The sequence below is a fragment of the Chlorocebus sabaeus genome, chromosome 6 (assembly GCF_047675955.1).
Source record: "Chlorocebus sabaeus isolate Y175 chromosome 6, mChlSab1.0.hap1, whole genome shotgun sequence".
Classification (NCBI taxonomy): domain Eukaryota; kingdom Metazoa; phylum Chordata; class Mammalia; order Primates; family Cercopithecidae; genus Chlorocebus; species Chlorocebus sabaeus.
In genome coordinates, this window is record NC_132909.1 from 17396806 (window position 1) to 17424672 (window position 27867).

Consider the following 27867-nt stretch of genomic DNA (forward strand, 5'->3'; position numbering starts at 1 on the left):
GACTTACACTTGTAATCCCAGCACTTTGGGAGGCTGAGGCAGGAGGCTCACTTCAGGTCAGGAGTTCAAGATCAGCCTGGCCAACATGGCGAAATCCTGTCTCTACTGAAAACACAAACATTAGCTGGGTGTGGTAGCACGTGCCTGTAATCCCAGCTACTTGGGTGGCTGAGACACAACAGTTACTTGAACCTGGGAGGTAGAAGAGGTTGCAGTGAGCCAAGATTGTGCCACTGCACTCCAGCCTGGGCGATAGAGCAAGACTCTGTCTCAAAAGAAAAAATAAAAAAGGTAAAGTATCTACCTTTTCACCCCTCCCTGCCTTGTCTTTTTCCATAGCACTTATGTTTGCTTATTTCATCACGATGTGGCTTACTGTATATTAGACTTACATAGAGATATGGATTTGAGGACTGTAAGTTCCATGAGGGCAGGGGGTTCTGTTTATTTTGTTCACCATTGTATCCCCAGTACTTAAAACAGCATAACTCGTAACAGGTGTCTGATAATAGATGTTGAATAAATACCAGCATACAGAAGATGCATATTTATATGTATTTATTCACTGACATCTACTCAGATACCAAGACACCAAGACACTTCTACGCACAGAGTGCACATGGACACCAAGCTGTCTAGTCAGTTGGGTCCACACAGGGACATCACACACCCCAACACAGAGGCACATTTGTGTGTACTCCTGTGCACATCTACGCAACACAGATACTCAGACCTTCACACTAACACAGCTAGGGCACACCCTAACAAGCACACACAGGCACCGTGGTTGTGTCACAGCTTGGTGGCCAGAGTGTATGGTACGCTCACTGTGTGCCAGGTGCTGTTCTGAGTGCTTTACAGGCGTTATGTCACCAGGTCCCCACAACAGCACATGAAGGTAGAGATTACTATTATCCTCATTTTACAGAAAAGGAAACTAAGGTTCAGGGAGGAATGAGGACTTAGCCCTGTCACAGAATGAGAAAATAGCAGAGCCGGGCCTCTAGCTCTGAGCCAGCTGCCTCCCAGGCCTGGGACCAACCATTAAACGCTCCTACCTTTCTGACACCACACCCACCCTTCGTATAGATGAATGGGCATGGTCATCCAGCCCCACTCATGTAAACATGTCCCAGACACACTCAGATGGGGACTGTGGCCATCTTCCCTGGCCTACATCACCCAGATTGCCGGACATACCTGCCCATGCAGGTGACACAGCTGGCTATCCAGGCACCCTCTGAGAGACACATGGATCCAGGCACCCTCTGAGAGACACATGGCCACACACAGTCTGGGAGACCTACTCCCACCAAGACACGGGAAGCACACACACCTTCCCCGCTGTCAATTCCACTTCCCAAAAAAGACACTGGAGCCACTTCCTCACTCCTGACCCACCCAGTTTCCCATTCCTGGGGAGAGGGAAGTTATTTGAGGGCTTGAGGGTGGCAGCTCAGGGGCCTTTGGGGCTCCCCTGGCTAAGCAGCCTCTTATCCATCCCACCCCCGCCTCTGTCCCACCACAGCTGTCAGCTGCACTGATGTTTGATGCCGTGCACGTGGTGGTGAGCGCTGTCCGAGAGCTGAACCGCAGCCAGGAGATCGGTGTGAAGCCGCTGGCCTGTACGTCGGCCAACATTTGGCCCCATGGGACCAGCCTCATGAACTACCTGCGCATGGTGAGCCTGAGCAGGGGTGGGTGGAGGAGGCAGGACATGGCCACCTCAGGTGGGAGCACTCACTGTGTCCACCCTGTGGCCCTCTGCCCTCCCCGCTCCTCCCACCGTACCCACTGCCTCCCCTGTCCACTCCCGGCTGCTGCTGCCTGTCTGGGTTGCTGTCTCTCTCTCTTTCCGAGTCTTGCCTTCTTAATGCCTTTTGTCCCATCTCCCCTTGCTTCTTTGCATGTTATCTTGCTGTTTTGACTGTGGTCTTTCTCTTTCTTCTCTCTCTTGTCCCCTCCACCCTGGTCTGTCTGTGCCTTTCTCTGTGGATGTCTCATCATGCTGGGCCTTCCCTGCCCATCTCTGGGCCCCTGCATCCTCCCTCTGCCCTGCCTCCCCACCCTGCCAGGTAGAGTATGATGGGCTGACCGGGCGGGTCGAGTTCAACAGCAAAGGGCAGAGAACCAACTACACCCTGCGCATCCTAGAAAAGTCCCGGCAGGGCCACCGTGAGGTGAGCAGACCCAGGGCGACGCCAGAGCCCTGCTGGGGTGAGGGTGGGGGCAGGCCCAGAGGCTGCCATGACCTTGGGCAGGGCCTGAGCTGACAGCACCCTCTCTGCCCCCTAGATTGGGGTGTGGTACTCTAACCGCACCCTGGCCATGAATGCCACCACCCTGGACATCAACCTGTCGCAGACACTGGCCAACAAGACGCTGGTGGTCACAACCATCCTGGTGAGTGGCCCTAGACGGGGGCCTGGGAGTGTAAGTGAAGGGGTCTGAATGCTGGGCCTTCCCTGACGCTGCCCTGAGCCCAGTCCTAGCTCCCACCGTGAGGTGGAGGGATGCGTTGGCTGGCACAGCGCACAGGCCAGTGGGGGCCGGGATTCCTACACCCAGCAACTCCAGGTTGTGAATAAGGCACTACCATCCAAAATGCTGCCAGAGCAGGGAGGGAGCAGACTGCCCTCAGGGCCAACTTTAACGCAGCTCTTTGCACAGTGTCTGGCCCTGGTCAATCCTGGTGAATCATGATTGCCAGAACAGTTGTTTTGCCACCCTTGATGACAACATGTATCAACAATGCCAACTCAGTGTCCATCTTGAAGTTGTGGAAACTGAGGCTTAGAGAGGGAGGCAACTTGCCCAGGGTCACACAGCAAGTACCCAGCACAGCCAGGACTGAAAGCTATGTCTCTAATCCTTCAGAGCCCAAGTCTTGACCACTGTGTTCTGAAGCTCCAGACCTCTCAGTACCCAAGCACCAGCGAGGGGCATTGTCCTGTAGCCCTGAGAGTGCCACTCCTGCATTTCGCCAAATCAGAGGCAGAGGGGCCTTTGTACGTCAAGTATTTATTGAGCACCTGTTCTGCACCAGGCACTGTGCTAGGCCCTTTCCAAGCGTCATTCTTTAGACCTCATGGCTACCCTTGTGAGCTTCGTCTTATTTCCCCGTTTTGAGGATAAGGAAGCAGGTCACACAGTGAGTTCCCGGCAGGGCTGAGTGTCCAGCTCAGAGCTAGTGCCCTCTCTGCTGCACCATGCTGCCTCCTGCCAGGCACAATGGGCTTCCTCCCTGGCCTTAGGAGGTCAGGGAGGAGGTGATGCACAGGCCTGGCGAGCAGGAGGCTTCCCCAAGCAGCTGGCCTGGAGGCTGGACACGCCAGGCAGCCACGCTCTTCAGAGCGGCCAAGTCTGCGGCCTGTCAGCATTTGTTGTTACTGAGGGAGCTGCTCAGTAACTCTGAGCTGTGTGTCAGCTGTTAGCTGTGGATGCTGACATTCAGAGAGGGTTACAAGAGGGTTTTGCAGGATGTTAGAGGGTCCCCTAAAGCAGTGAGTCACAGAACAGTTCCCTCGGTCCCTAGGGAACTCCTGATCTAAAATGGACCTCGAGTCCCTCTGGAGCAAGGCCAGTGATCCTGTTGTGGAGGGACAGATGGCCTGCAGATGGGAAACCAGACACCTCCTAACAGCCTCCCCAGGGGACCCTGGAGGCTTGACTAGGAGCAGTCAGACCCTCTGTGCCGTGGTATACAGTCAATCCCTGAAGCCTGTGGAGGCAGAAAAGTTGGGGGCCTTGGTGGGGAACAGGGTGCAGAGGTCAGGGAGGGGAGGTCAGGAGAGCTGAGTCATGACCCTGGGAGCTTTGAGTGTCTTCTTCACTCTCCTCCCCGCTTCTTCTCAAGGCCTGGGAGCTTGTATTTTTCTTCCCTTCGTGATGTTCACCCATCTCTTGATGGGTTGATTCACTTATTCATTTGGTCCATAAATATTTACCAAAGCTGTATGGTGCTGGCCCTTATATTCTAGAAGCACAGAAATGAGTCAGGTGCTCTCGGGTGGCACTGGGAGGTGGTCCCAGTCTGATGGAGGAGACAGACCTGGACACAGTCATTCCCACAATGAGGGCCTCCCAAAGAAAGGAGGGACTGAGTCAGCTTTAAGAGGCTGGAAGAAGGCTTCCTGGCAGAGGTGACCTTAGATGGGGTTGCATAGGAGTTGGGTGTGCGGAAAATATCCCAGGCAGCAGGAGCGGCAGGAGGGGCAGGAGTCAGGGTTTTAGGAGGTGTTTGTCAGTTTGAACAGGGAGGCAACAGCCTCTGTGTACACAATCAGACAAGCCCTGTTCATTCGCTGGTATTGCCTGACATGGGTTTCTTGGCAAGACCTGTGTCAGGTACTTGGAGATTGAGATGTGACTCAAACTGGGTGCCTAGGGCAAGATGTGGGTTAGAACTTGTCTCATTCGCTGCTCTATTCCCAGGGCCTAGAGCCGTGACTGACACCTAGCAAGTACAGAGGGTTGTGGTGAGTGATGGGACAGAGGCAGCCTAGGGGCTGTGGGGCAACAGGTGGGGAAGGGGCTCTGAAGGACCTAGTTGTCCTGTGCTTCACCTTGGAGAGAGAGTGTTGAGCAGGAAGGGGCGAGGCCAGATCTGGAGTCAGGAAAGCTCCTTGTTGGCCCTTGAGGGATGCTGCTAGGGATTAGAGGTGGTCCAGGTGTGGGAGCGAGGGGCTCTGGTGATGGGAGTGCAGGCTAGCGCTGCCCCTGGGGCAGGCTCAGGGATCTCGTGCTGAGACAGGATGGGCTGGCACTGAGATGGAGAGAGGACCCACTGGGAAGCTGGGGTGCAGAAGTCCCATGGAGTTGAGACAGTGCGGGGGCCTGCCCTCCTCAGCCCCTGGTCTTGCCCCAGTCTTGGAGAGTTTCTCAGGGCCCCCAGGCGGTCCTGAGGATTCCCTTCATTGAGCTGAGACACCTCACCCTGCCCTTTGGTGACTAGTGTGGCAGTTGAGAGTAGTCTCTCTGCTGCAGACAGAGGGACCTCAGTCCCATTCCTTTGCTCTTATTAGTTCAAGTCCCTTAACTCTCCAGTCTCCTTTGCTTTATCTGTAAAACGGGTCTGCATCTCACCTTGAGGGGCAGTGAGAGGATCACATGAACTAAGAAGGCCCTTGCAGTGCCAAAGGTACACGTGAGAGAACCTCCCTCCCTCCCTCCCCCTCCCGAGCTTGTGGTTCATGGCTTTGAGCATTGTGCCAAGCCCTGTGCTCATGTGACTCAATCTTCACAGAAGCACTGATTTTCAGATAAAGAAACTCAGGCACGGGAGGGTTAAATGACATGCCCGAGGTTGCCCAGCTAGAAGGCAGCAGAGCCCACATGCCCGTCTTTTGCACCACGTTACTTCTAATATTTTTTATTTTTATTTTTTTGAGATGGAGTCTCACTCTGTCGCTGAGGTTGGAGTGCAGTGGCACAATCTCGGCTCACTGCAAGCTCTGCCTCCCAGTTCACGCCATCCTCCTGCCTCAGCCTCTCGAGTAGCTGGGACTCCAGGCGCCTGCCACCATGCCCAGCTAATTTTTTTGTATTTTTAGTAGAGGCGGGGTTTCACTGTGTTAGCCAGGATGGTCTCAATCTCCTGACCTTGTGATCTGCCTGCCTTGGCCTCCCAAAATGCTGGGATTACAGGCATGAGCCACTGCGCCCGGCCATGTTGCCTCTATTATTTCTACTTTCTGAGCCCTCAGGGCTGTGTCCTGGGCCTGGCACTGCCATCCACACACTGTGTGACCCTAGCAGGTCTCTCTAGCCTCGGTTTCCTCCTTTAAAGTGAGGGGATTAAAGTATTCCTAGCAGTCTGGGCATGGTGGTTCACACCAGTAACCCCAGCACTATGGGAGACCGAGGCGGGAGGATCACTTGGGCCCATGAGTTCGATACCAGCCTGGGCAACATGGCGAAACCTCATCTCTACTAAAAATACAAAAATTAGCTGGGTGTGGTGGTGCGTGTCTTTAGTCCCAGCTACTTGGGAGGCTGAGGCAGGAGGATTGCTTGAACCTGGGAGGTTGAGGCTGCAGTGAGCCCAGATCATACCACTACCAGGGTGACAGAGTGAGACCCTGTCTAAAAATAATAATAATTAATAAATACGTAAATAAAATATTCATAGCAGAGTGAGGAGGTTGGACTAGATCATTGTTGTTTAAACTACACTCCAGGAAATCCTGGACAAGGATTTGGATCCCAGGTTCATGAAAGCGTCCAAGCAATCAGCTTGTAAGGAATGTTCTGGAACCTACCCTACTTTAATTTTTTGTTTTTACTTTCCAGAGATTTTCACTGAAGTGTAACACACATACAGAAATGTGCACAAATTGTGTTACTTCTCACTGAAGTTTCAAAAACTGAACACACCTGTGTAATCAACCAGCTGTCCCCAACCCAAAGCCTCCCCATGCCCTTCCAATCATTAACCCTCCAAGGCTAACCCCCATCTCAGCTTCTGTCACCACAGATCAGCTTTGCCCGCCCTTGAACCTCATATAAATGGCATCGTACTATGTGTTCTCTCTTGAGACTGGCTGCTTCTGGCAACATTATGAGATTCATCTGTGGCATTGCAGGTGGTGTAGTCTCATTGTTGTATGTTGAATGTACTGCAATTTCCTGATTCGTCAACTCTGGATGGATGTTTGTTTCTGGCTTTTTGCTGTTAGGTATAGTACTGCTAGGAAGGTTCTCTTCCATGTCTTTTGGTGAACATGTATTGGTGTTTCTGTTGGGTGTGTTCTAGTTGCTGAGTTGCAGGGTGTTTGTCTCAGCTTTAGCAGTTATTGTAAAAGTATTTTCCAAAGTGGTTGAACCACTTTCACTTTCATTCCCAGCAGCAGCGAATGAATGAGAATTCCACTTGCTCCTTGTTTTGTCAGTGGTGAGTGTATAAAGGTACCAACCATATATGGTGGTTTTCATTTGCATTTCCCTGATGATCAGGGAGGTAGAACACCTTTTTGTGTTTATCGGCTATTTGATTTTTCTTTGTTTTTGTTTTTTGAGAGAGGGTCGTGCTCTGTTACCCAGGCTGGAGTGCAGTGGCCCGATCGTAGCTCACTGCAGCTTCAACCTCCAGCCTCAAGCGCTTCTCCCATCTCAGCCTCCTGAGTAGCTGGGACCACAGTCATACACCACCACACCCAGTTAATTAAAAACAAAATTTTTTTAATTGACAGGGTTTTACCATGTTGCCAAGCCTGGTCTTGGACTCCTGGGTTCAAGGGATTCACCCACCTTGGCCTTCTAAAGTGCTGGAATTACAGGCATGAGCCACCACACCTGGCCCTTTATTGGCTATTTGGAAACCCTCATTTGTGAGGTTCCTATTCATGTCTTTTTCTATTTTAAAAAAATTGGGATATATGACCTTTTTATTGATTTGTGAGTTATTTATACATTCTTGGGTACAAGTCATTTGTCTGATGTATGTATTGCAAATGTCCTCTCCCCCTTTGTGGTTTACCTTTTCATTCTCAGTAGTATATTTTGGATAAAAGGATTTGATTTTTAACTTTACTAAAGTTCAGTCCATCAGCTTTTTTCCTTTATGGTTAATGCTTTTAGAATTTAAGAATTCCATGGATACCCCTATATTATGAAGATATTCTACTATTTGTGTTCTAAAAACTTAATAATTTTGCCTTTTATATTTGGGTCTGCCATCCTCCTGAAATTGATTTTTATGTAGGGTAGGGGAGTCAAAATACATTTTGTTCTTGTTTTTTGTTTCTTTTTTGTTTTCTTTTATTTACTTATTTTTTTGAGACAGAGTCTCACTCTGTTGCCCAGGCTGGAGTGTAGTAGCGTGCGATCTCGGTTCACTGCAACCTCCGTCTGCTGGGTTCAAGTGATTCTCCTGTCTCAGCCTCCCGAGTAGCTGGGATTACAGGCACCCACCACCATGCCTGGCTGATTTTTGTATTTTTAATAGAAGTAGGGGTTTCACCATATTGGCCAGGCTGGTCTTGAACTCCTGACCTCAAGTGATCCACCTGCCTCAGCCTCCCAAAGTGCTGGGATTACAGGCATGAGCCACTGCACCTAGGCCAGAATACATTTTTTTCCTATATGGGTATTTAATTAAGCAGCACCATTTATTATAACAATCATTCTTCCCCCTTCAAGACAGTTTTACCTTTGTCACAAATCAATATCCATTTATATGTGGATTTCCAAACACTCCATTCTACCGTCTATTTGTCTATCTTTGTTCTAGTACTGCAATGTCTTAAATACCATAGCTTTAAATTAAGTGTTAATATTTGACAGGGTAAACCCCCAGTTTTGCTTTTCTTCTTTAGGATTACTTTGGTTCTTCTTGACTCTTTGCATTTCTTTTTATTTTTTGTAAGTTATTTTTATTGAGACGGGGTCTTCCTATGTTGCCCAGGCTGGTCTTGAACTCCTGGGCTCAAGTGATCCTCCCTCCTTGGCCTCTCAAAGTACTGGGACTATAGGCATGAACCACCAAGCCCAACGAACCCTGCATTTTCATACACACTTAAATCTCATACTTCAATTAAAAAAAATTGTTACACTGAGCGTGGGGGCTGAGCGTGGTGGCTCACGCCTGTAATCCCAGCACTTTGGGAGGCTGGGGTGGGCAGATCAGTTGAGCTCAGGAGTTCGAGACCAGCCCGGGCAACATGATGAAACCCTGTGTCTACAAAAAATACAAAAATTAGCTGGGCTTAGTGGCACGTGCCTGTGGTCCCAGTTACTCTGGAGGCTGAAGTGGGAGAATCACTTGAGCCCAGGAGGCGGAGGTTCTAGTGAGCCGAGATCACACCACTACATTCCAGCCTGGGTGACAGAGCGAGACCTTGTCTCAAAAATAAATAAATAAAATTGGGGAAGGGACAGAAGTTAATACAAACCTATGTAAAATAGAATTCAAAGAGTACAAAGCAGGTGAGGAGTGAAAAATCAGTTTCCTTCCTTCCCTGGGTCTTTCATTTTTTTTTTTCAGAGGCCACCATCCTTCCAGAAATGTCTACACGTATACAAGCACATCCTTGCTCTTTCTTTAACAAAGAGTAGCATATTGTACACGTTGTTCCGTAGCTTGTTTTTTTCCTCCTAATATATCTTGTAGACCTTGCTATTTTAGTGGTTGCCTGGGATTCTTTTATGACATCGATAATCTTTTTAACTTGGCCCAAATTAGGTTGTTTCAGTCTTTGTTCTCACTACAAGCAATGCTGCGCTGACTTTCTTGGACCTGCGTTTTTGATGCACAGCCATTTGTAGGGTAAATTCTTAGAACTGGACTTAGCAATATCTCATTGTCTGGCTGCAGTGTTGGGCTTCTGCATACAATTCTTTTTGAAGTCTGAAGACCCTGGATTTGAGGCTCCTTGAGGACCCTTCTGTTCTAATAGTCTGTGGCTCTAAGTTGAGTCCTAGATTATGGTTATCTAATTTTGAGTTCTATTCACAGACCCTAGTCTCTTTTTGTCTTTCTAAGCTCAGACCCCAGTCCTGAGACCCTGAACCCAAGTTCCTCAGTCTTGAAATTAGAGATCAGCCTGGCATAGTGAAGGAACAGGGTTCAGAGTGCACAGTGACTGGGTTGTGAAGCCCAGCTCTGCCCCGTCTCCCTTCCCACTGCCCTGCTTCAGCTGGGTGGCCTTGGGCTAGATTATTTACCTCTCTGAGCCTTGGTTCTATCTTCTGTATGTCAAGGGGACTATATGGGAGCCAGGCCCTTGTCTCTAGGATTCTCGATTTCTGATTCTCCAGCTTTGATACCCAACTTGGGTCCCTCACCTCTGTCTGGCTTCTCCCATATCCACTGTCTGATTCTGTCCACTTGAGCTCAGTCTAGCACAGAGTTTAAGAGGGGAGCTTTGGAATCAGACCAACTTGTCCTTCTCAGACACTTACTACTTCACTTCTCTGGACCTCAGCATCCTCATCTCTAAAAGAGAGGTAATAATACTGCCCTCCCACGCTGACAGAATTGCTGTCACACAGCAAGCCCACAAGAAATGCTGGCTGCTGCCGCTATTATTAGTATTATCTCACATTCTTGTTCCCAGTTCCACAGTTTTGGTTCTGGAAAGGCAGCTTGATAGAGAATCACTGACTGCCCTCCATCCCATCATCGTGTAGCTGTAGGGCTCTGTGGGGTCCTGGAGTCCAGAGCCTATGACCTGGCCACATAGTAGGAGATTCCATCACTGTGTGACAAACCGTTACCCAGAACCCAGAAACTGAAAGAATAGCAGTTGATTATTTTGCATGATTCCATGGGTCAACTCAGTGGTTCTTTGGCTGGTCTCGCTTGGGCACACTGTGTCAGCATTGAGCTGCTGTCCAGACTGGACTGGTAAGTGAAGAATGGCTGTGGATGCTGGCTGTTGGCTGGCACGCCTTGGTTCACTCACCCTCCAGCAGGCCAACCTGGGCTTCCTTAAATGGGGGCTGCTCTGAAGGCTGAGGCTCTGGAATTCACACAGCATCACTTCTGCCACATCCAATTGGCCAAAACAAGTCATAAGGCCAGCTCAGACCAAGGAGTCTGGACCCAGGGAGAAATGGACCCCATCTGCTGATGAAGAAGCAGCACAATATTGTGGCCACATCTACCATGGAGCTCAGTAATTGTGTGTTGAATGAATGAGAGGTGACAGAGGTCACTTGACCACTTTGAGCCTCCGTGTCCACATGTGTAAAAGGAATCTACTCATGCCAATTTCAATGTAAGGTCGCCATGAGGAATTAAAATGATGTAATTGAGAGAATGCACAGCACAGGTTCTCAATACACAATAACCATTGTGGATATTTTATTTTATTTATTTGTTTGAGAGAGTCTCACTCCATCACCCAGGCTGGCCGGCAGTGGCACAATCTTGGCTCACCGCAACCTGAGCCTCTGGGACTCTACCTTAGCCTCCCGAGTAGCTGAGACTACAGGTGCACACCGGCACGCCCAGCTAATTTTTGTATTTTTTATAGAGACGGGGTTTTGCCATATTGCCTAGGCTGGTCTTGAACTCCTGGGCTCAAGCCATCCACCTACCTTGGCCTCCCAAAGTGTTAGAATTACAGGCTTGAGGCACTACACCTGGCTCATTGTGGATATTTTAACCAAAGCTCTTTCCTGGGTCTTCCCTAAGTCCTAAGTCCTTTTGTTCATTAGTCCAAAGTGACATTGTACAACCAGCCATTTAGACAATAACTGTGTCCAGATAAGTTTCCCACTTGTTACCATCTTTACATGCCTTGTCTTCCTAGCACTTAGACCATCCTTTCTGCTTTTGTGTTTCTTTTTTTTTTTTTTTTTTTTTTTGTATTTTTTAGTAGAGACGGGGTTTCACAGTGTTAGCCAGGATGGTCTCGACCTCCTGACCTTATGATCCGCCCGTCTCGGCCTCCCAAAGTGCTGGGATTACAGGCTTGAGCCACCATGCCTGGCCTGCTTTTGTGTTTCTTTGGCACAATGGGGTCAGTAAAGTTTGCTCAAACCCCTCAGAAATAAGCATCAACGTGGCAAACTGACTGTAGGTCAGAGAGTGCAAACTAGAAACTGTGTTTGTTTTGGCCTGCAGAACATTTAATAATAATTGGTATTAGAATTTGAATTGGTTGCTGTATTAGTTCGTTTTCATACTGCTGTAAAGAACTGCCCGAGACTAGGTAATTTATAAAGGGAAGAGGTTTAGTTGACTCACAGGTTCAGCATGGCTGGGAAGGCCTCGCGAAATTTACAATCATGGTGGAAGGCGAAGGGGAAGCAAGGCACCTTCTTCACAAGGCAGCAGGAGAGAGATGTGCTGAGTGAAGGGGGAAGAGCCCCTTATAAAACTATCAGATCTTGTGAGAACTCACTCACTATCACGAGAAGAGCATGGGGGAAACCGCCCTCATGGTTCAGTTACCTCCACCTGGTCTCTTCCTTGACACGTAGGGATTATGGGGATTACAATTCAAGGTGAGATTTGGGTGGGGACACAAAGCCTAACCATATCAGTTGCTAACATTTATTTTATTTTATTTTATATTATATTATATTATTTTATTTTATTTTAGAGACAGAATCTTGCTCAGTTGCCCAGGCTGGAGTGCAGTGGTACAGTCATAGCTCACGGCAGCCTCAAACTTGGGCTGAAGCAATCCTCCTACCTCAGCCTCCCAAAGCACTGGGATTTCAGGCATGAGAGTTGCTAACATTTATAATCAGGAGACTTTACAAAACAATCTTAGGTTTCCAAATTCTCTTGAAATTGCACCATCTGGGTCAGGTGTGGTGGCTCACACGTGTAATCCCAGCACTTTGGGAGGCTGAGGCGAGCGGATCACTTGAGGTCAGGAGTTCAAGACCAGCCTGACCAACATGGTGAAACCCTGTCTCTACTAAAAATATGAAAAAAAAAAAAAAAAAATTAGCCGGGCATGGTGGCAGGTACCTGTAATCCAAGCTACTTGGGAGGGTGAGGCAGGAGAGTCACTTAAACCCAGGAGGTGGAGGTTGCAGTGAACTGAGATTGCGCCGCTGCACTCCTGCCTGGGTGACAGAGTGAGATTCTGTCTCAAAAAAAAAAAAAAAAAAAAAAAAAATTGCACCATCTGTCATCTTCAGCCTCCCTCCCTCATGGGGCACTGGGCTGGAGCTAAACCCTGGTGAAGGATACCCTCTTGGACCCATTGGTGGCTCATGAAGTTGGTTTGGTGAGTCATTACCGGACATGTGGAAAGATGAAGTATAGCAGAACAGAAAATATCACTGTATTGTCCATAGTTACTAGGGCAAGGACTGTTCTGTGGAATTAAGTCTAGTTATGTGTGTTCTTGTGTGGGTGACTTGGGTTGCAGGGTAAAATGTATCTTTTACTGTGAGTTGTAATAAGAAATCTGAAAGCCCCTGATCCACTTTGGCACAAGCTCTATCTAGTCTGACTCACTCTAAAGTTACCTCCTCCCTCGTACGCATTTGAGCTTGGGACCAATGAGTGTCAGGTTGGCTGCTGGAGATTAAAATGGCTCCCTGCAATCTGCTAGGGACTGGCAGTGCCCATGTGTTTTTCCCTGGCTTTCAGGTCTATTCCCCACTCTGAGCATTTGTAAGTGAGAAATGTGTACTATGAATAAATCATCCCTGCTCAGCAAGCAGATTCCTGCTCTACCTGCCTGGTCCGGGCTCTAGGATCCCCAACCCAGCTCCTAGACACCCAGTCTCTGACCCCTGCTCTCTTCTGCCCACCCAGGAGAACCCGTACGTCATGCGGCGGCCCAACTTCCAGGCATTGTCAGGGAATGAACGCTTCGAGGGCTTCTGCGTGGACATGCTGCGGGAGCTGGCCGAGCTGCTGCGCTTCCGCTACCGCCTGCGGTTGGTGGAGGATGGGCTGTACGGGGCACCCGAGCCCAACGGCTCCTGGACAGGCATGGTTGGCGAGCTCATCAACCGGGTACGGCTGGGCTGGGGCTGGGGAAGAGGCATGGACCCGGTGAGTGAGGGAGGGCGGGCAGCTGGGCAGCCAGTCGAACCTTAGAAGCAGTCGAACCTTAGAACCTTAGAACCTTAGAAGTCGAACCTTAGAACCTTAGAAGTCGAACCTTAGAATTTGGCCGGTGGCAGAAGTGGAAGGAGCCATGAAGGGCTCCTCAGACCACCTCACTGATGTTGTGCTGTATGCCTGTGCCTGGCGGGTGCCATGGGATGGGACAGAGGAGGAGAGGTGGTACATGCATCACCACCTGTGTCCTGCTTTGCCAAATGCCCCTGTCATGCCACCTTGGATTAGTCAGTGTGCAAATATTTGTTAAGTGAATGAAAGAGATATGGAGTGGCGAGCAGGAAAAGGTCTGAGGTGGTCAAAGGCTTCCTGCAGGAGGCAGGGCTGAGAGCAGGAAGTGCACCTCACCTGTGTGCTATGCCCAGCACCTGCCGGGGAGGGCCTGGCACGTTATGGACCTGGAGGGTTGCGTGTAGAACTCACACATTCACCCGTTCAGTGGGTGTTTATTGAGCACCTACTATGTTCCTTGCTCCTTGCTGGACATGGGATCCCACTATTAGCACAGTGGATCTGGACCCCGCCCCCAGGAGCTTAGAGTCTCTTTGGGGTGCAAGACAGCAAATGACCACAGCACAGAGCCATCTGGGCTTTGATGGGGGAGCTCAGAGGAGGGGCCCAGAGAAGGTTCCTGATCCAGTCAGGCATCCTGGGGGGCTTCCCAGAAGAGATGATACCCAAAGTGATTCCCAAAGGGCATGAAGGAGTCAGCAAGGTGAAGGGGGTGTGGAAGGGGAGCGTATTTGGAGCAGAGGAAATAGCATCTACAAAGGTGGGGTGATACGAGGGAGTGGGGTGCACTAGAGAAACCAGCAAGGCCTGAGCATGGACAGGATTTGGTTGCAGCTGAGGAGGGATGGAAGGCAGGGCCATGGGAGGTGACAGGCAAGGGTGCAGTGGAAAGGATCTTTGGGCATCAGACAATCCTGGATTTGAATCCTTAAGTGTCATTTCTCTTCTCTGAACCTCAGTTTTCCCCTCCCTAAGATGGGGATAATAATACCTTGCAGGTCTATAGTGAGGGTTACGGGACATGGGGACAAGTACCTCACATATTGCTTGGCAGATACTGGGGGACTGAAATGTAGTTCCTCTTTTTATTCCGGGTGGGAGAAACTATGGGCGCAACTGCCCAGAGGCAGGACTCTGCCCTGGGAGATAAGTAGGCCCCTGCTTAGGACACGCCCAGAGCTGGTGTGCAGAGCAAGTGACTGTGGCCAGAGATGGCCAGGGCAGCCTTGATGTTAGACTTTACTGAGCTCATCAGAGATTCTCACCCTCCTCTCTCTCATGCCAGAATTTACAGCATCCAACCCCCTGAACATCACCAGGAAAGACACGAGAGGGCCACTTTGCTTGACAAGGACGTTTATCCCTTAGGGCACTGACTTTCAAAAGTTATTTTGATAGCAGAACTTTTTTTCCAATTGCAAGCTCCCTCAGAACCCTGGGCAAGAGCAGAGCTGCTCTGGTGGAGGCAGAGATAGGGGGGCCTCCCGCCCCACCCCACAGGCAGGCCCCAAGGCGCTGCCCCATAAAGCTGCCAGCTGGCTTGAAAACTTCTGCCCCAGGGTGAGTTTTAAGGTCAGGGTGAATTTTATTGTTATTATTATTTTATTTATTTATTTATTTTGGAGACAGAGTCTCCTCTGTTGCCCAGGCTGGAGTGCAGTGGCACGATCTCTGCTCACAGCAACCTCCACCTCTCTGCAACGTCCACCTCCCAGGTTCAAGTGATTCTCCTGCCTTGGCCTCTTCTGAGTAGCTGGGATTACGGGTGCGCCACCATGCCTGGCTGATTTTTGTATTTTTTGGAGCAACAGGATTTCGTCATGTTGGCGAGGTTGGTCTTGAACTCCTGGCCCCAAGTGATCTGCCCACCTCACCTCCAAAGTGCTAGGATTACAAGTGTGAGCCACTGTACCCAGCTCAGGGTGAATTTTAAAGCCTGAAGCCCAAAGAGGCCCCTGGTGAGACAGGAGATGCGTAGCCCCAGAGCTGACAGCTCTATGCCCACCTGAGGGTGTAGGCTTTCTCGTGACCTGTTTCCACAGCCTGGTCTTTAGTCACGTAGGCTCAGAAATATTCTTTCATCTGGTATCCCAGAAATAAGCAGACTCCAAGGGAGTAGCCCTGCACTCTGAACTGGATGCCCTTTTTTCACCAACACAGAAGTCTGGAACAGTCCTTATTTACAGCTGTCTGACCTTTGTGTCTCAGGGCCTACTCAGTAGTGTGGGGTGAGAGGATTTGGGGCCTGGGGCCAGCAAAGTGTGGCAGCCAGGAGTGTCTCTGGTTGGCTGTTTGAATCTTAGCTCTGCTGTGCACTGGTTGTGTGGCTTTGGACAAGTGCTTAACATTTCTTTAGGTTGTAGTTTGTTCTACTGTAAAATTGGGGAATTACAGTCCTTTAGCACATAGGGTTGTTCTGAAGAACAACATGCAATGAAGAACTTAGAACAGGGCTTGGTGCATAGTGGGTGCTGTATGCATGTGTCCTTTTTTTTTTTTTTTTTCTTTTTCCTTTGAGACTGGATCTCTCTCTGTCACCCAGGCTGGAGCACAGTAGTGCAATCACAGCTCACTGAGGCCTCAACCTGCTGGGCTCAAGTGATCCTCCCACCTCAGCCTCCCGAGTTGCTGGGACTATAGGCATATGCCACCATGCCCAGCTAATTTTTGTGGTTTTTGTAGAGATGGGGTCTGGCCCTGTTGCCTAGGCTGGTCTTGAACTCCTGGGCTTAAGCAATCCTCCCACCTCAGCCTTCCAAAGTGCTGGGATTATACTATTTTTATTATTGTTATTATTCATACTGGCATAGCCAGCACATACATAGATTTGTGTGTTCATCCATTTTCCATTCAGCCAGTATTTGTTGGGTGTCTACTGTATACCAAGCCCTGTGCTATACCCCGGGGATACCATGGTGAACAAGCCCCATGTGCTCTTATTGAGTGGGCTAAAGGGTGTGGGCCTCAGCAGAAAGCCCATGGGATGCCCTTGAAGAGTTTTTGGGTTTTTTTTGTTGTTGTTGTTGTTGTATGTTTGTTTGTTTTGTTTGTTTTTCTGAGACGGACTCTTGCTCTGCTGCAGCCCAGGCAGGCTGGGGTGCCGTGGGGTAATCTTGGCTCACTGCAACCTCTGCCTCCTGCGTTCAAATGATTCTCCTGCCTCAGCCTCCTGAGTAGCTGGGACTACAGGCGCATGCCACCACACCTGGCTAATTTTTGTATTTTTAGTAGAGATGGGTTTCACCATGTTGGCCAGGCTGGTCTCAAACTCCTGAACTCAGGTGATCCACCTGCCTCAGCCTCCCAGAGTGCTGGGATTACAGGTGTGGGCCACCGTGCCCGGCCACCCTTGAAGGGTTTTGATCTGGCTCAAGTGAATTGGCCCCGGGGTTGGGGGAAGCAGTGGTAACAGGAAGACCAGTGAGGAGATGAGGAATGAGCTGGTGGGCCTCAGGCGGGAGGACATCAGAGCTAGAGACTGGGGGAAGGGCTAAAGAGCACCAGGGCTTGGTAACTGCCTAGGGTGGGAGATGCAGGAGAGGACAGAAGGGAGAGTGTTCCTCCTGTGTCTGGCTTGGGCATCTGGGTGATGGCAGTGACATTTATGGGGAGAACACTGGAGGAGGAGCTGGAGCATGAAGGATAGGCGGGGCTTGGCCTTGCCCTGCTGTGGGATAGCTGAGTGTGCCGAGCTGCACAGGAATAGTCACCACCGTCATCACAACAGCAGCAGCTGTCATTTGTTGATTTCACACCATGTGCGAGGAACTTTTCAAGTGTTACTTAACATAATTCTCATAACAGTCCTTCATGGCCTGAGGATCACTGCCCAGTGTGAGACCTGGAGTCCCTAACGCACAGGGCTGCAGCCAGGTGTGTCTGACTTAAGGCCCGTGCCCTTTCCAGCCCTCCAGCCAGGAACTTGGGAAGCCTGGAGTACATTGATGGAGTGGCATGCTGTGCTAGGGCCTTGTCCAAGCTTTCTGACTGTCTCCATCCTTGACTCCTCATGGCCACCCAATGAGGGAGGGACTGGTATTAGCCCCGTTTTCTCAAATGTACGATGAGACACCAGGGTTTCATGTCCAGGCCACATGGCTAGAGACTGGGAGAGCCAAGGTGGGCACCCCATCAGGGTGGCCCAGAGCTGGTTAGTGACTTCCAGATGGAAGACAGCCTGGGGCACCAGCATCCCACCAGTCATCCCCGGGGCCAGGCACAGGGCTCCTTGGCCAGTCTTGAATTATGACCCATTTATTCCACCCAGTGGCCATGGCTGGCATTGGCCTTCTCCCTGCCATCACTGCCATGGTGTGAATTCAGGTCCCACCCCTCTCATCAGCCGCCTTACTGGCCTCCTGGCTTCCAGTCTCCACTCTCCAGCTTGTCCTCCAGCAGAACCTTTCTGCAGTGCGAGTCTGATCTGTCACTTGTATGCTTTCATGGAAGCCCCTGAGGCCATCAGGATAAAGCTTAGCCTTCAAGGACAGAGAAGATCTTAGTTCGGGGTCCCAGGAAGCTGACTCTGAGAAAGAGATGTACAGGCAGGAGGTGTGATGGCGAGCCCCTGGAAACCTGCCCCATGCGGGAGGGAAGGAAGCAGGCTTGGGCAGAGGAATTGAGCTGTGCTGCAGTCACAACTGGGCCTTAGCCGCCCCACAGGCAGCTCTGGAGCTGGACTGGCCGTCAAGGACCTCCCCCTGTGGTAAGGGTGCCAGGCCTTTAAGCACCCACTGATACGTCACTGGACGTGGGCTGCTTCTGGGGAGTCAGGACTTTGGGTGAGGGGACACTCTTCTACTGACAGAGCTGAGAGCCGTCAGCCACCTACACCCTGAGTAGCTGAGGCAATGAGTGCCCCACTCCTGAAACAGAGTCTGGGTAGCCACCATGGTGTCCACTGTAGCAATGCACTGGTTAGGAGCCAGAAGGAGCCAGCTTCAGGTCCCCAGTGCTCCCACATGATCCCTGGAAAGTCACTTATCTCTGAACCTCAGTCACTCCTCTTGGAAAGGGGCTAATGTTACCTCCCTCACTGAGGGTTTTTTTGGTTTTTGTTTTTTTTGAGGCAGAGTCTCACTCTGTCACCCAGACTGGAGTGCAGTGGCGTGATCTCAGCTCACTGCAACCTCTGCCTCCAGGGTTCAAGCGATTTTCCTGCCTCAGCCTCCTAAGTAGCTGGGATTATAGGCACGCACCACAATGCTCGGCTATTTTTGTATTTTTAGTACAGATGGGGTTTCACCATGTTGGCCAGACTGGTCTTGAACTCCTGACCTCAAGTGATCTGTCCGCCTTGGCCTCCCAAAGTGCTAGGATTACAGGCATGAGCCACTGTACCCAGACAGTGAGTTTTGATGGGTTTAAATGAGAGCACATTTGCACGGAGCCTGGCACATGCCTGGCTCACTTGTGGTCACTACTGCTAGATATCTTTCTTGAGGCGGTCTGTATGTGAGTGTGGTTAGAAGCATGGGCTTTGGAGTTGGCTAACCCTGGGTTCAAATCTGGACTTACTCCTTACTGGCTTTGTGACCTGCAGGCAGGTGGCTGCCCCCTCTGAGCCTCAGTGTCCCCTCAAATGGAGAGTGGTGACCCCTAACTTGGAGGGGTATCACAGGGGACAGATGAAATCAACACAGGTCATAGATGCTGTCATGACCAAAAAGATACCCACCCACCTCACCTGTGGCCTCCACACCCTGGGGATGGGAGCCTTGTCTACTTTGCTGTGTCCTCAGCTCAGGGCCTGGCACATGGCAGGTTTCCAGTAAGTTAGTGTTGAATGGGCAATTGACTGATTCTGTCAAGGAGTCTTTAGAAATGCTGTCCCCAGTTCTCTTCATCTGATAGAAGATGTACACACACGCCGGGCATGGTGGCTCACGCCTGTAATCCCAGTACTTTGAGAGACTGAGGCATGTGGATCACTTGAGGTCAGGAGTTCGAGGCCAGCCTGGCCAACATGGTGACACCCCATCTCTACTAAAAATACAAAAATTAGCTGGGCGTGGTGGCGCATGCCTGTGATTTCAGCTACTCAGGAGGCTGAGGCAGGAGAATCGCTTGAACCTAGGAGGCAGAGGTTGCAAAGAGCCGAGATCACGTCACTGCACTCCAACCTGGGCAAGAGAGTGAGACTCAGTCTCAAAAAAAAAAAGGAATTAAAAAGAGAAGATGCACACACACACACATACACACACACACACACCCAGCAGTTTTTCTTCAGCTGAGCACATAGTGGTGGATTTCAACTTTCCTGCTTACATTCCTTATCCAACCCTGTCTCCTGGGGGGTTGCATCGTCTTCTAGATTGCATTTTCAAATGACATGTAGTATTTGTCTTCCAATTCTAAAATGTTTACTCATTGTGAAAAACACACGTCCAGGCATGGTGGCTCACACCTGTAGTTGTAGTGCTTTGGGAAGCTGAGGCGGGAGGGTCACTTGAGGCCAGGAGTTTGAGACCAGCCTGGGCAACATGGTGAAACCCTGTCTCTACAAAAAATTAGCCAGGCATAGTGGCACACACCTGTATTCCCAGCTACTTGGGAGGAGGCTTGAGATGAGAGGATTGCTTGAGCCCAGGAGTTCAAGGCTGCAGTGAGCTATGATTGTGCCACTGCATTCCAACCTGGGTAACAGAGCGAGACCTCATTTCTGAAACAAAACCAAACAAACAAACAAAAAAAAACATAGGTTGGTACAGAGAAGGAAGATATTGCAGAATACTTGTTTTTATGCTTATTTGTTATTTGGAAATTTTACATATGTTGTGTTTCAGGTTATAAAACACTGTTTATACTAAGTATAATCCCATTTTGCACAAAAAATAGTGGGTATATATGTATCAAAAAATTATAAACAGGTCAGATGCAGTGGCTCATGCCTGTAATCCCAGCACTTTAGGAGTCCAAAGTGGGAGGAGCTTGAGTCCAGGAGTTCAAGACCAACCTTGGCAACGTGGTGAAACCCTGTCTCTACAAAAATTGAAAAAAATTAGCCAAGTGTGGTGGCATGTGCCTGTAGTCCCAGCTACTCAGGAGGCTGAGGTGGAAGGGTTACTTGAGCCTGGGAGGTTGAGGCTGCAGTGAGCCATGATTGCACCACTGCACTCCAGCCTGGGGAACAGAGTGAGACCCTGTTTTAAAAAAATAGGCTGGGCACGGTGGCTCACGCCTGTAATCCCAGCACTTTAGGAGGCCACGGCGAGCAGATCACCCAAGGTCAGCCTGGCCAACATGGTGAAACCCCATTTCTACTACAAGTACAAAAAAATTAGCCAGGCATAGTGGTGTGCACCTGTAATCCCAGCTACTCAGGAGGCTGAGGCAGGAGAATCGCTTGAACCTGGGAGGTGGAGGTTACAGTGAGCCAAGCTTGTGCTGCATTCCAACCTGGGCAACAAGAGCGAGACTCTGTCTCAAAAATAAAAATAACTAACTACATAAAGTCCATCTCACTAAAAAAATTTTACATTATACTGTGTTTCCGGTTATAAAACGTATTTGTACTAAGTATAATCCCATTTTGCACAACAATAGCAAGTATTTATGCATTAAAAAAGCATTTTTGCATACCATCAAATTTTCATAAGCAATTATTTGAGAAGGAACTCCTTTATTTTCTGTTTATATATGTAATACCAAATGATAAAACATCAAATGGTACGAATAGCAGAAACACTGGATATACGTGATGGTCTCACACCTCAGAGACCATATTCCTCCAATTCATTTTCTACAAATTTATTAATACAGGTACATTTTTAAACTTCTTAATTTTTTTGAGACAGAGTCTTGTTCTGTTGCCCAGGCTGGAGTGCAGTGGCACGATCTTGGCTCACTGCAAACTCCACGTCCCAGGTTCAAGCAATTCCTCTGCCTCATTCTCCTGAGTAGCTGGGATTACAGGCGCCCACCATCATGCCCTGCCAATTTTTTTGTATTGTTTAGTAGAGACAGGGGTTTCACCATGTTGGCCAGGCTGGTCTCGACTCCTGACCTCAGGTGATCTGCTCACCTTGGCCTCCCAAAGTGTTGGGATTACAGGCGTGAGCCACCATGCCTGGCCTAAATTTCTTAAATTTTTATTTTTGTAAAAATGATATCCTGCTATACTTACTGCTGTGTAGTTTGCTTTTTTTTACTTATGACTTGGCCATCTTCCCATGTTAGTACACACAGATCTGCCTCATCTTTAAAAGCAGCTACCTTTAGGCCAGGCGCAGTGACTCACGCCTATAATCCCAGCACTTTGGGAGGCCGAGGAACGCGGATCACCTGAGGTTGGGAGTTCGAGACCAGCCTGACCAACATGGAGAAACCCCGTCTCTACTGAAAATACAAAAAAAAGTTAGCTGGATGTGGTGGCGCATGCCTGTAATCCCAGCTACTCGGGAAGCTGAGGCAGGAGAGTTGCTTGAACCTGGGAGGCAGAGGTTGCGGTGAGCCAAGATCGCGCCATTGCACTCCAGCCTGGGCAACAAGAGCGAAACTTCGTCTCAAACAAAAACAAAAACAAAAACAAACCAGCTACTGAAAAACAAAATCACTTACTGAATAACTATTGAGAGACTCTTCTGCGCCCACTCCATTTCGGCCACTAGGAGGCAGCAGTGTAATGAGCAGATGTGCTCCTTGTCCCCCCTCTTCCCACCCCCCACCCGCACTGCTGATGTTCTAGTTGGGGAAACTGACAGCGGATATATTAATATCGTGTTAGGTGAAGCAAGGTAAGGAGATAAAAGTGTCTGGTGCGTGGATGCTGTTTTAGACAAGGTGGCTGGGTAGCGTTTGAGAAGAGACCTAAAAGGGGTGGGGAATACAGTCCTGAGAAGACCCACCAGGGAGGGTTTCACGAGGGCAGAAGTTTGACTGTTTTCCTCACTTCTGCATCCCCAGGACCTAGAACCATCTGACACCCAGCTGGTGCACAGTAAATAATTGCTGAGTGAAAGGATGGATCTGGGGGAAGAGTGTTTTCCAAGTAGAGAGCCCATGTGTATAAAGACTTGAGGGGAAAAGTTGGTTAAGGGGAAAGAGTGAGGGGCAGAGAGATCTGAGAGCAGGGCCCACATCACAGGGCCTCACAGTCACTGCTAAGGAGTGAGGCTGTTATTTTTTATTATTTTTTAGTTTTTGAAACAGGTTCTTGCTCTGTCACCCAGGCTGGAGTGCAGTGGTGCAGTGCGGTGGTGCCATCTTGGCTCACTGCAACCTCAACCTCCTAGGCTCAAGCGATCCTCCCACCTCAGCTTTCCCAGTAGCTGGGATTACAGGCACACTCTACCATGCCTGGCTAATTTTTGTATTTTTTGTAGAGGCATGGTTTTGCCACGTTGGCCAGGCTGGTCTTGAACTCCTCGGCTCAAGCAAGCTACCTGCCTCGACCTCCCGAAGTGCTGAGGTTACAGGTGTGAGCCACTGTGCCTGGCCTTGGCTGTTATTTTTATTGTGCTGCAAAGCCATTGAAAAGTTTTAAGCAAGGAATGTGCCGTGATATTTTATTTTATTTATTTTATTTTGAGACAGAGTCTCACTCTGTAGCCCAGGCTGGAGTGTAGTGGCACGATCATGGCTCACTGCGACCTCCACCTCCTGGGTTCAAGCAATTCTTGTGCCTCAGCCACCCAAGTAGCTGGGATTACAGGCATACACCACCATGCCCAGCTAATTTTTGTATGTTTAATAGAGACAGCGTTTTGCCTTGTTGGCCATGCTGGTCTTGAACTCCTTGCCTCAAATGATCCATCTGCCTTGGCCCCCCAAAGTGCTGAGATTACAGGCATTAGCCGCCGTGCCCAGCCTGATCAATTTTTTTCTCATTTTTATCGAGGTGAAATTTATGTCACATAAAAATAACTACTTTAATGAGTGCAATTCAGTGGCATTTAGTACATTCACAGTGTTGTGCAGTCACTACTGCCATCCAGCTCCAAAACATTTTCATAACCTCCCAGAAAACTCATACCCATTAAGCAGTCGCTCCCCATTCCCTCCCCACTACCCCAACCCCTGGCAACCACCCATCTTTCTGTCTCCATGGGTTTACCTATTGCAAATATTTCACGTAAATTGAATCATCCAATGTGTGGGCTACATCCAATATATGGTCTTTTACCTGGCATGATGTTTCCAACTTTTCAAAGTTCATCCACATCATGGCATATACCAGTACTGCATTCCCCCCACCTTTTTTTTTTTTTTTTGAGACGGACTCTTGCTCTCTCGCCCAGGCTGGAGTACAGTGGTATGATCTCGGCTCACTGCTGCAGCCTCCGCCTCCTGAGTTCAAGCAATTTTCTCCTGCCTCAGCCTCCTGAGTAGCTGCGACTATGGGCGCACGCCACCACACCTGGCTAATTTTTGTATTTTTAGTAGAGACGGGGTTTCACCATGTTGGCCAGGATGGTCTCGATCTCCTGACCTCGTGATCCACTCACCTTGGCCTCCCAAAGTGCTGGGTTTACATGCGTGAGCCACTGTGCCTGACCTGCATTCCTTTTTACGGCTGAATAATATTCCATTGTATACGTAGACCAGTGGTATCTAATTTTTAAATCATTTAAAAATGATTGCACTGGCTGCTGTCTCGAGGAACACCTTAGTGGGACAAGAGTAGAAACACAATGGTCCATTTAGGAAGCTGTTGGAGGGCGTGGATGAGAGATGTTGCCTTTGTTTGAGTGGCAGCTGTGTCAGGCATGCAGCCAGCTTGGATGTGCATGAGAGGAAGAGAGGAATCGGGGTGACTGTGGGGTTTGGCCAGGGCACCTGGCGAATGGCGAGGCCAGTTTCCACTCTAAGGAGGACATGGGAGGAGCAGTTTGCTGGGGCCGGGAAACGAGAGTTTTCTCTGGGCACGGATCATTTGAGATGCCTGCTTAAAATTCAAGTGAGGATATAAGGATTCCATTGTGTGGCTCAGCATGAATTATTTACCATATCCCATATTGATGGCTATTTGGATGGCTTCCAGTTTTGCTAGCATAGCCAGTGTCACGATAAACTTGGCCTATGGATTTGTGGGAGTGTTCCGGAGGGATACATTCCAAGAAGTGAAAGTGCTGGGTCAAAGGGTATGAATTTTTTCTAAGTGTATACTGCCAAATAGCTGTTCCAAAAGACTTCACCAATTTATATTCCTATCAAAAGTGCATGAGAATGTGAAATTTCCCATACTCTTGCTAACAGTCAGTGTCATCAGTCTTTAAAATAAAAGATTTGCCCATCTCGAAGGCCAAATATAATATTATTGTTTTAACCTAAACAGAATGTTACCTGGCCGTATACTAGTAATCCCATGTGGATGTACCATAATTTATTTAGCCATTTTTCATGACTAGTTGTTTCCAGGTGTTTTTATTGTTTGTGCTCTTATTTTTTTATTTTTATTTTTAAATTTATTTATTATTATTAAACTTCAAGTTGTAGGGTACATGTGTACAACGTGCAGGTTTGCTACATATGTATACTTGTGCCATGTTGGTGTGCTGCACCCATCAACTCGTCATTTACATCAGGTATAACTCCCAATGCAATCCCTCCCCCCTCCCCCCTCCCCATGATAGGCCCCGGTGTGTGATGTTCCCCTTCCCGAGTCCAAGTGATCTCATTGTTCAGTTCCCACCTATGAGTGAGAACATGCGGTGTTTGGTTTTCTGTTCTTGTGATAGTTTGCTGAGAATGATGGTTTCCAGCTGCATCCATGTCCCTACAAAGGACACAAACTCATCCTTTTTTATGGCTGCATAGTATTCCATGGTGTATATGTGCCACATTTTCTTAATCCAATCTGTCACTGATGGACATTTGGGTTGATTCCAAGTCTTTGCTATTGTGAATAGTGCTGCAATAAACATACGTGTGCATGTGTCTTTATAGCAGCATAATTTATAATCCTTTGGGTATATACCCAGTAATGGGATGGCTGGGTCATATGGTACATCTAGTTCTAGATCCTTGAGGAATCGCCATACTGTTTTCCATAATGGTTGAACTAGTTTACACTCTGTTTGTGCTCTTATAAATAACCATTAACAAACATATTTTTTTATTTTTGAGATTGGGGTCTCACTTAGTTGCCCAGACTGGAGTGCCGTGGTGCCATCACAGCTCACTGCAGCCTCAACCTCCCCAGGCTCAGTGCTCCTTCCACCTCAGCCTTCTGAGTAGCTGGGACTACAGGTGTGCACCACCATGCCTGGCTAATGGTTTTGTATTTTGTTGCCCAGGCTGGTCTTGAGTTCCTGGGCTCAAGTGGTTAACCCATTTTGGCCTCCCAAAGTGCTAGGATTACAGGCATGGGTCGTTGCACCCGGCCAACAAGCATCTTTATGCACAAAAGCTTTGCCTGCATTGTAGCCTATTTTCTTAGGATTGGTTCTCTGGATAGAATAACCCAGGGGAAGAAGAAGACCCTTTTTGTGGTTTTGTGATATTTTGTTGAATTATTTTCCAGAAAGACTACAACAGTTTCTATACAGGCTCCTCAGCATTGAGTGTTTTTATCGGCTTTTAGCTATTTAGACAACTCCCTGTCATTTTCATGGATGACATATCATTTTGATTTTTCCTGCTTTGACTGGTAGGCCACACAGTGGGGCTTATGTGGTCAAGTGATTGATGGAATCTGAACCCAGGTTAACTCAGAAGGGGCCTGATGGGGCCACGGTACCACTCTGTGTTTTCCCAGGTCCTGGTTGTATAACTGGAATAGACACACATGGTAGCTGGCAGAATCTGTCATTGGCGCACTGACCCATGGAGTCAGGGCCATTATGGTAGAAAAAGCCACGTGGAAGCTCCTGGAACTCCCTGTCTTTCCCAGAATAGTAATTCAAAAGCAATTCTCTAACCTTTGTGGAAATTGTGGAGATTGGTGTCACCATTAACAGCTTGGAAGAAGCAGGGGTAGTGATCCCATCCCCATTCAGCTGGTCCGTTTGGCCTGTACAGAAGGCAGATGGATTTTGGAAGAATGACTTTGGATTATTGTCAACGTGATCAGGGTGACTCCAATTGCAGTTCCTGTCCCAAATGAAGTTTCTTTACTGGAGCAAGTCAGCACAGCCCTTGGCAGCTGGTGTGAGTTACTAACCTGGCAGATGCTTTTTTCTTCATACCAGCTTCCAAGGGCTACCAGAAGGCAAGGGTTCACATCCTCACAGTCTTGCTCAGTGCAACATCAGTTTTCCCACTTTCTGTCCTGATTTAGGCTGCAAAGAACTTGAACTCTACAGTCCACATAGCCTCACACTGGTCCCCTACATTGACAACATTATGCTGATCAGATCTGATGAGCAGGAAGTAGTTGAGTAAGTGCAGTTGGCATTAAACCTGGTGGATGGCAGTCTGGCAGGGTCTAGTCTGATAGGGTCCAGAATGGATACAAAACAGCACCGGTTGCCAGGTGCAGTGGCTCACACCTGTAATCCCAGCACTTTGGAAGGCTGAGGCAGGAGGACTGTTTGAGCTCAGGAGTTCAAGACCAGCCTGGGCAACATAGCAGGACCTTGTCTCTACTAAATATTAAAAAAAAAAAAAAAAACTGAGCATGGTGCATGCCTATAGTCACAGCTACTTGGAAGGCTGAGGTGGGAGGATCACTTGAGCCTGGGAGTTCGAGACTACAGTGAGCTATGATCACGCTGCTGGATTCCAGCGTGGGCGACAGGGCGAGACCCTGTTTCAAAAACAAAAACAAAACCTGGGCTGGGCGCAGTGGCTCGCGCCTGTAATACCAGCACTTTGGGAGGCTGAGGTGGGTGGATCACATGAAGTCAGGTGTTCGAGACCAGCCCGGCCAACACAGTGAAACCCCGTCTCTACTAAGAATACAAAAATCCCAGCTACTCAGGAAACTGAGGCACAAGAATCGCTTGAACCCAGGAAGCAGAGGTTGCAGTGAGCCGAGATCGTGCCACTGCACTCCAGTCTGGGCGACAGCGAGACTCTGTCTCAAAAACAAAAACAAAAAAAACCCAGCCCCATTTACTTGAATAGAATCATATCAGTTATTTGAACAGACAGCATTTAGTATAAAGAATTGTTAACTAAATGTAAAATTGTTAACCAGCTAACTTAAAGGGTAAAAAGAAAACTAAGAGGTCATGGCAGTAGCAACGGCAGAAAGCAGCTACCACCCTTAGTCCTTAAGGGACAAGGGGAAGAGTTTGAAAGATGAAAACTTAGAAGGTCAGAGGAGGGGCCCCACAGAGCTGAGACTTAGACTGCTGAGGAGGGGTGCTGTTGGGTTGATGCTGTGACATTTGGTAGACTTTTTGGATTTTGGTGACAACTTGTACCACATTGGG

At 48.9% G+C, this 27867-nt stretch overlaps 1 protein-coding gene across 3 annotated transcripts in view; it reads left to right on the forward strand.

The window, feature by feature from the left end:
• Positions 1–27867, forward strand: part of GRIK5 (glutamate ionotropic receptor kainate type subunit 5) — a 74242-nt gene that overhangs the window by 13815 nt on the left and 32560 nt on the right. For all 3 annotated transcript variants that reach the window (XM_037991314.2, XM_007996951.3, XM_037991315.2), the window contains 4 exons: positions 1529–1681; positions 2076–2180; positions 2296–2403; positions 13226–13429. In XM_037991314.2, the coding sequence (XP_037847242.1) occupies positions 1529–1681; positions 2076–2180; positions 2296–2403; positions 13226–13429 (570 nt within the window). The remainder of the gene's footprint in view (positions 1–1528; positions 1682–2075; positions 2181–2295; positions 2404–13225; positions 13430–27867) is intronic.